Below are 8,191 nucleotides of genomic sequence, written 5' to 3'. Positions count from 1 at the left end.
GCCTTGTAGGTGACCAAGATATCGATGGCCTTTTGCGTTTCGAGTGCGCGAAGGGTACGCTGGGAAATGGTCGCGGTGGCCGACGCGGCGAGGGATGCGATGGTGGCAATGCGGACCATGTTGGTAGAAGGTAGCCAAAAGAGGAATGAGGCGAAGGACGGATGAGGGGCTGGATCGTGCGTTTTGGAGGAGGCGACGCAAACCTGGTCGCGGTCGAGGGCTCAGTACGCAGGATATCACAACTGGTCAACTGATCCACGTCATTCCATCTGGTAAGCAGTATAGTCAACGAGATGTATCAGAGGCTCCCACGGCGCTCAGGGTGCATCGTCAAGGTCGGAGTCGATCAGAGTCGATCGGCCTCTTGGAAGGGCTCGGTGGAAATGCAATGCGCACCCACTTTCAAGTGCATAGAATCCACTCCATAACACCAGACAGCTGTAACCATTCATTAACAGCTTGTCCTCGACGCGAGAACCGCAGCTGGCAGCTGGTCAATCAGTACTACACCACAAACAACCTCCAGCGTTTCACGCGCCATCGTGTAAGCCCGCCGCTGCTACCCATCCCACTTGAAGCCTATGTTGGGCAATTCGAAAGGGAGCGGATACCGGGCCGCAGCAATTGCCCGGAGCGGCCAAGCCCTCGGTAGTGGCGGGCCATGCACGGAGGTGTCGTGCTTATCCCAAGTGCAATGCCGTCCTGACCCGCAGCACGATCTACCGCCTCCGGCCATCCCTACCTCCTTGCTCATCACAACAATCCTTTGCAGCCTTACCTTGGTCGCCGAGCCAGGCTCGAATCCATATCCAAGCTATCACCCCAGCTCATCCAACGGTGAAACATGGGCGTGGTACAAGTTGGATGAAGTTCAACAGCGTTCAAAATAACGCACCGCGTGCCATGGTGAATGCTGCAAGAATTTGACCTACGTTTGACCTCGTTTAAATAAAGTTGTGGTCAAAACGTACACGAACCAAACTCGTCGGTTCGATACAATGAAAATGCTGGTGCGACATTCAACTGGGTGCATCAGTTGGTGCTTGGCGAGAGTTGTCCAAGTTTTGCTCGCTGGAAAGAGTATCGTGGCATGCGAGTCAGGATCACCCAGCGCAAGGGTGGTTGTGGATAGAGTTGTGGCCGGCCCTTAAGGCTCTGCAGTGAACCCTGCGCCGTGGTCGCATCATGCAGGACAGCGTACGCGCGTATGCAGGGAGGGCGATGGTCGGTTGGATTACTGCTCCTTCTGCCGAGAGTGCCTGTGAATAAGAGGTTTACGGGGGTCGTACACTGTACGTGAATCTGATCGAACTGCAGTTGTGCACAGACAAGTGCAGAAGTGATGGAGCACCGCGCACAGAGAAAAAAGTGTGGGAATTCGCCTTGTGCTTTCTTGAAATGTGTGGAACCACGATCGAGTGTTGGAAGGGACACTTCCCCACGAGAAAACGACGTGAACTCGCCAGGCGACACCAAGTGAAATTGTATCAGACCAAGCGAGGGTATGTCCTGAGGGCATTGCAAGGAGCAGGGATATCATTGACCTTCCCCACGTTTTTGAAAGCACATGACTTGATGCACCACAACTTAGGCTCACGTGTGGGGACATGCGGTCACAATCACGATGAGCTTCGACTCTATGGACCGTCGTCCAAGTTCGAATCATATCATGGGTCGCTAGTGGTGGCATCGCGCCGACAATTGCCCCAACGATCCATCAGGAAGTTAGATGCCGGCAGGAGGGGGCGCTCAACCACAAGGGCAAAAGAGCGACAAACCAGAATCCACTCGACTAGACCAACAAATCGTTTTTGTCGTCGACTCGCTGCACGTCGAGCGGGTGTCGCGTTGGTCGAGCCACTCGTGCATGCCTTACGTAGCGAGACCTTTTCGACAGGGAAAGGAGTGCGTTGAATTGGTTGTTTTCGTTCGGTGCCATGTCGGGTGCATTGCTACTAGTGCAGCGTTTCCTTGGTCTGCCTTTCGTCTTTCTTGAGAAGAGAAGTTAATAAGTTCCTTCCTCCTTGAACGCCTCCGTTTATTTTTGCTTGCGCATACCTGACGATCTGGAAGGTTCCCCTGCACCGCTGCTGCTCTGTTGTTGATAGGATTCAACCACCGTCGCCATGTCCTTTCATTCCCACGCGGTAGTTTCCGCAAAATCACTTACCTGCCCTGCACTGTCACGGCGGGGGCATCGGTTAAGAAGCTTGCCACCGTGAAACCTCGCTGTGAGAAGTCTGCATGGAGCAAGCTCGACGTCGCCGTGTTACAGCCATGCCCGTCCGTGGAGATTGTTGAGCTCGAATTGAACGAAGCGCCAATCTCGAGGTCTTCACACCATCTTTGGACAATGACTGATGGGCACATGCTCAGCAGCCACAAGGAGAACGTGTTCGTGTCATGAAGACGTGGAGGAAACCACGACCGCTCTTTGTACCGAAAATCTGAAATTCCCTGGCACCGTTGAATGTACTCTTAAGTCGAGATCACGTGGAAAGCTTGCGAGCGCGCAAAGTGCCTCCAATGCCGTATAAAGATTTGGACTCGAAACTTGCCACGGCAGATCAAAGAAGCAATGCAGTCGCGATGTATGCCACGCCTGCTCAGTGCAAGGAGCTGCATGGCACCAGAACTTTTCATGTCAATGCTATCATAGCCCAAGTGTTTCGCCAAGTCGAAGACCACATTCCAGCCGTGGAAAACGCTCTTGAAACCTTGACTATCACCTTGAAGGTAAGTTAGTTGACCAGACGGCAAGTGTCCTTCATGCAAATAAAGAATGCGCTGCAGCCAAACCACGCCGACTTGATAGCGAACCTGTAGGCGAGTTGGGGTTTATCACGCTCCTTCCACTGACAAAGACTCGTAACGCAGCGCATTGACCAGTGGTTGGACCACATGAACATCCATATGGCGGGCCGTGACAGTCATAGACACAACGTTTGAGACGCAGAAGGCATCCGTGCTGTGTCGTTTCGGCTGCTTCTCAAGTGCATTCGTGGCCATCCCGCGGCGTCCAAGGGAAGGATGGCATGGTCGTAGCCCCCGTTGGTGCATTGCCGCCGCTAGCGATTCCGAATTTGATCCGAACGAGGGCGTCGATCGAAAGACCACGAGCGCATCGCGCTTTCGACTGCTTTTGGTGAAAGCCGTCGCTTCGCAAACCCATGTGGAGTAGCGACCATGTGCTGACTCCCGCAATGTCTGCATCCGACTACTCGATTGTTTGCATCTCGTTTCCATCGCTCAATGCACTTGCACGACCTCACGATGTTCTGATGTATCATCTTACACGTGGGCTGCGGGAAATGCATTCATATTGTAAAGTCGAGACCACGCAAAAAATGGCACCGTTTGGGTGGTTTCAATGGGGAGTTACATTTTCCGCGCATCGACTTGCCGATTAGCGATGAGCTACCAGCGCAAAGTATGCCACATATGCACTGCGACGGCACCACCGCACTCGCCGCTCTGCTCCGCGTGCAGCTCTGGCTTGGCTCTGGACGACTCGCCGCTCGTGATGGAAAGACGACTCAGTGCAACTGCACCGCCCCCTGGTCATATCCCGATGGTTAGGGCGATTGTGCAAATGCAGGACCCGGTACCATCGCAAGTGGATCTGCCACGTGGTCCTCCAGCAGGGAGCACTGTAGTGCCTAAGATAAGCCCACAATCAAGTGCTGATACACCTGCTACCCCTGCACCGCAAGATCCATCGGTGGCAACCGATACGCCTGACAAGACAAGGGCAAACGACTTGGAAGCTATCCTCGCCCTCGCGCGAGCAAAGCGCCAGTGGATCTGCCTTGATTGCCACGGTTTGCAAGATTCCGGGGGTATGAGCTGTTCCGCTTGTGGTGGCGCACTGGCCGCCCCCACTGCCGCGAGCGCAGTTGAGACAAAACCTACGCCACGTCCAGTTGCACCCGCAGCCGACGATCTGTCCACCTCGAGCTTCCGCCTTGCCACGACTTCCATCGAAGGGCATGTTCGCATGGTGTGCGAAACCTGCTTTTCTACATCAGCAACTGGCTCCGCGTTTTGCTTGGATTGTGGTACGGCGTTCCCGGCAAAGTTACCTGGCAGTAAAACGAACTCGGCTCGGCTCGCGACGAAGGTTGCCGTTGCCAGCGACGCCGACGTCCCGACGCTTCATTGTGCAGCCGGCAACAACTTCGATTCAATTCCGTCAGGTGAAAGCGGCTTTACTCAACCAGGCAACAACGTCGAGCCAAAGTGCACGGAGGATAGCCGTCATGTCGACGCCGATGGTGAAATCATCCCGACAGACAAAGCGCCTCCAGTGCACGACGCCTCGGCCCCCACAAAGTCCGTCCTGCATTCCGAAGCGATTGTGTTTGGCGCGACGATTACCCTACATGGATGCATTCCATCCCCCCAGCAAGTCACGAACGAATCGGGGTCGGCTCCACCGACGACACCCGAGACTACGATGAGCCTCCCCGTTGACTTTCGTCCATTGCAGGACGTCGGGCTAGGCAAGTCGAAGGAGCTGGTTCTGGCTCTGTCTCACGACAGCGACCATTCCTCCGTCGCCCGGTTTGTCATGTACGCTAAGAGCACAGTTGACATCGCGTCTGACCAACTCATGTAGCCTGCCTCCACCGGGAGACAAGACTGTCCGCATCGGAAAGACGTCGGTGCATTTCCTTCAAAAGGTTGTGCTCGCGATTCTTCCAACCGACGGCACGTCGGATGAGCCCACGCACTCGTGGAACAACAAGCTCTCCAGGGGGTTGAACGACTTCATCGGGTCTCGGCCACGATTCCAGACCGACAAATCCGGTCCGACCAAGGGCGAGCTTCACGTGAAGTTTGTCCTGGCGAACGCGCCACAGTCCACGCAGGTATGGTCCACTCCTCACCGCATGGCGCATCGATTGATCCCATGCCCATGCAGAAACTCACCACGGGAATGACAAACGTCACGATCCGCATCGCCGACTCGAACCGGCTACGGACGACTTACTCTGGGCAAGACATCGGATACTGTCCGGCCGCCGAAGCCAACGCCCAGGCGCTTTGCTGCGGCCACGAAAAGACTGTGTTTGAGTTTGCGAAGAAGGTGCATCCGATGCCAATCACGTTTCGCGTTGACCGAGTGGTGTCGACCGTGTCGAACCAAGCGACAGTCGCTGTAGCCAGCGATGTGGCCGTGGAAGGCGCCGCTGCGACAATCCGCACTATTCCTGGAACGGTTCCCGACGTCGCGATGGCATGTGGGCATGATGTCTGCGAGGTTGGCATGTCGACCGCCCAAGCCAGTCCCCCGCTGACTTGCCCAGACGTGCTCAAATCTGTCGTTGTCGACTGAGTGCACACCGCTCAAATGTATAACGTTAACGGGTTGAAAATGGCATGCATGCGTTGAAAGCAGCAAACGAAAAGTATGTGGTGGTTGCGTGTGCTTTACGACTCTGTTCTTGCGACGACCCCAGCATCTGTCCTGGACACGACAAGGTGGGTGTACCGAGACGCACACGTGGCAGGTCACACCCGAACATCATGATGAAGTCGTCGGGCAGAATCTGCTGTCAAAAGTACTCCATTCTGGCGTCGATCGCGTCTTAGGCGTGGTGGTTCAGCACGCGGTCCATGGCTTCGACGACTTCGTTTGCATGGTTTTCGTCAAATTCGCTCGCAAGTCCATACACCGCAATGAAATCTTCCAGCAGCGTCTCGTAGGTGTTTTGAATGTAGAAAAACCGGCACGGCATCGTGCCACTGAGCCCTTGCAACGCTTCCGCGCGTCGGACGGTCGTGTCATGCATGCATTTCTGCCGGTGGCCATATCGTGGTTCGTTAACACGTGTTCGACACCATGTTTATCGACACCGCGAAATATTCGCGATCATAATCGTGGAAAAAGGTCGAGTCCAACCCAACCTGTAGAGCCGACAGCGACGATACGATACAACACGCTTCGCATCGAGGCATTGTTTGCTGCCTTGGTCAACTGTACAGTCGTTGCGAATCGACTTGTGTTTGGTGGAGATCTCTTAGAGCCCTTTGAGAGGTGCTTTTGACGCACCACGATCCACGCCATACCCTGTCTGCGCACCGTGCCGGGGGATCGCACCAGCATTGAGTTTTTTGTTTCGCCACTCGTCGAGTTCCCAGCATCATACATTATTCGACGTCGATTGCATGAGTCCGTGCTTTTGACCACGAAGGCTCTTGCTGGGTGTTGTCCGCCGTGTGGTCGCATCGCGACATCTTCATGGAGCCGCAAGTTCAAGCAGTAGCCTTTCCACGGTCCCGAACCGGCGTCAGTGTGACTGGTGCGGTGTTACCATTTCAAGACCTCTGCCGTGTACAGACTCAAACCAGGAACGAGTCGCCTGATGAGCAAGGCGTCAAACGTGATGGATCACTCTACTTCCTGGCGCCGTCTCGAGAGGGGCCGTGAACTGTATCGTCAGGTCACCATTATTGGACTTCATTCCCTCTGAGGAATCGGTCGATCACGCGGTTCGGTTTGAGTTTCCACCACGGTGGATCGCAGCGCTGGAAGAGCCAGAAAGTGCTGACTGCCTTGACTGAAGTCGACATCCTCACGAAAAGGCACCTCCGTGGCGGGTCGTTTCAATGTTTACAGATGACATCGCGACCACACCACTCACGTAATCGCCATGAAAATAAGCTCCATATTCCAACTTGCCGTCAAATTTGCAATCAACGGATGGGGTGTTCCCCATATAGAGCCTCCGCCAGCGCAGCAGTTCATGACTCGGCGCTACAAGCCAAGTGCAGGTGGCAACATTCTTGATAAATGCAAGCATGACATTGCTATTTCGATCGCCCCAATGCCTGGCCGCTGCGTGGACCCGGGGCTGTACCGCAAAGCGATGCATTCACGGAGCAACACACAACGTACGGGGGTCTGTCGGTGCAGCCAATGTAGTGACTACAGAGATGTCGAGAGGCGAAATGCCAACGTTTGGAGACGAGGCCAGCATCATCCTCGGTTTCGTCCGCGAACGAGCTTCATCGCGTCATCGTATTTTAGTATCATCGTAACGTTGTTTACACAGGCCAACGTGATTGCCGCAATGAGCAATCAACCAGAGCGTCCCGACGTGAAGCTCCACGCCAAGTCGGTCTTTCTCTCCGCCTGCTTCTTCGTCAACCTCCTCTTCATGCCCCTCAAAGGCTACCTCTCCGAAGTTTCCCCGTTTGCGTCCGACGCATCGTACGACCGCGTCCAGATTGGCCAACTGACCTTCGACGCGTCCGAGTTTGCCCAGTACCTTCCGTTGCTCTACAATGCGTCGACAATCGACCCGGGGGTCGTGTACTTTTACGACAGTCAGTACGGCGTCGACGTGATGCGATCCGTCGTCAAGGACGACGCGCAGGGGACGTTGAACCCGGTCTACAGCATACTGGGCGTGCCTTACTTCCCTGCCGACTTGAAGCAATCGTGGCCACGAGTGCTGACGAACAACAGCAGCATCGAGCCTCTCACGATCATCGCGTGGAACATCACGGTGCTAACGGCGCCGGCGTCCATGTCTGTGATCTGGGTCGTTCCTGGAAACGACTTGGTGGATTGCAGCCAAGCAACAAAGGCTGTCTCGACGGTGTACTACGTGTATCGCCCCGTGGTCAAGATCTTGTTCTGGCGCCTCTTCAAGGCCTTCTATCGCCTGTGCTTGGTCGTGTGGATCTTTGTATTGACCACCAAGCACTACTACTGCCACGTGCGCCACCTCCACACGAGCCTACAGATCGCGCCGCTCCATGCCAATTCGAGGGCCGCGCGGTACGAGATAGTCGTTGGCGAGCCGACGTGCCTCGTTCTGTCCAGTCCATGGCTGTGTCTGATGTTTGTGATGGACATTTGCGCCAGCACAGAGTACGTGGGTCAGGCGTGTTTGCGCGTCTGTCAGACGGAGAATTGGTTCTACTTTGCTTTGGGACTGTTGTATTTGGGCCGGACCGTCTGGTGCGCCTACACGACGCTGACGTTGCTCAACGTGGTGTTGAAGCATTTCAACAAGGCGTCGTTTTTCACACCAGCCAACACGACGATCTTGGCCATGGTCGCGACCTGTGCTGGCGGCGGCGTTGTGGCCATCCAAAAGCAGTGGCCACAAGTGCTCGACTTGTACACCACCTTGTTTCTTCCGTATAACATCGCAGCCGACCAGGCAGAGTTCCACCG

General features: G+C 55.2%; 3 protein-coding genes across 3 annotated transcripts in view; 2 read left to right on the top strand and 1 right to left on the bottom strand.

Moving 5' to 3' along the window:
• Nucleotides 1-3,382: 3,382 nt before the first annotated feature.
• On the top strand, nucleotides 3,383-5,404 carry H310_11111 (hypothetical protein). Its single transcript, XM_008877666.1, has 3 exons — nucleotides 3,383-4,572; nucleotides 4,619-4,871; nucleotides 4,925-5,404. The coding sequence occupies exons 1-3, from the start codon at nucleotides 3,413-3,415 to the stop codon at nucleotides 5,336-5,338; spliced, it is 1,827 nt and encodes a 608-aa protein (XP_008875888.1). The 5' UTR covers nucleotides 3,383-3,412; the 3' UTR covers nucleotides 5,339-5,404.
• A 187-nt stretch (nucleotides 5,405-5,591) lies between these two features.
• On the bottom strand, nucleotides 5,592-5,795 carry H310_11110 (hypothetical protein; the record flags this gene model as incomplete). Its single annotated transcript, XM_008877665.1, has 1 exon — nucleotides 5,592-5,795. The coding sequence occupies one exon, from the start codon at nucleotides 5,793-5,795 to the stop codon at nucleotides 5,592-5,594; it is 204 nt and encodes a 67-aa protein (XP_008875887.1).
• Nucleotides 5,796-7,076: 1,281 nt separating this feature from the next.
• The window catches only part of H310_11109 (hypothetical protein), a gene marked incomplete at both ends in the record, with an annotated part of 2,190 nt that continues 1,075 nt past the window's right edge, over nucleotides 7,077-8,191 (top strand). Inside the window, one exon of the mRNA XM_008877664.1 lies at nucleotides 7,077-8,155. Coding sequence (XP_008875886.1) covers nucleotides 7,077-8,155 — 1,079 coding nt within the window. The remainder of the gene's footprint in view (nucleotides 8,156-8,191) is intronic.

Source organism: Aphanomyces invadans (assembly GCF_000520115.1).
Source record: "Aphanomyces invadans strain NJM9701 unplaced genomic scaffold supercont1.29, whole genome shotgun sequence".
Classification (NCBI taxonomy): domain Eukaryota; phylum Oomycota; class Saprolegniomycetes; order Saprolegniales; family Verrucalvaceae; genus Aphanomyces; species Aphanomyces invadans.
This window is presented reverse-complemented; position numbering and strand designations above follow the sequence as displayed.

Excerpts from the sequence above, each read along its gene's own strand:
- H310_11111 (XM_008877666.1), top strand. The coding sequence starts at position 3,413 with ATGAGCTACCAGCGCAAAGTATGCCACATATGCACTGCGACGGCACCA. Across the intron at positions 4,573-4,618 it reads TCCGTCGCCCGGTTTGTCAT|CCTGCCTCCACCGGGAGACA; the intron begins GTACGCTAAGAG and ends CAACTCATGTAG. Across the intron at positions 4,872-4,924 it reads ACGCGCCACAGTCCACGCAG|AAACTCACCACGGGAATGAC; the intron begins GTATGGTCCACT and ends ATGCCCATGCAG.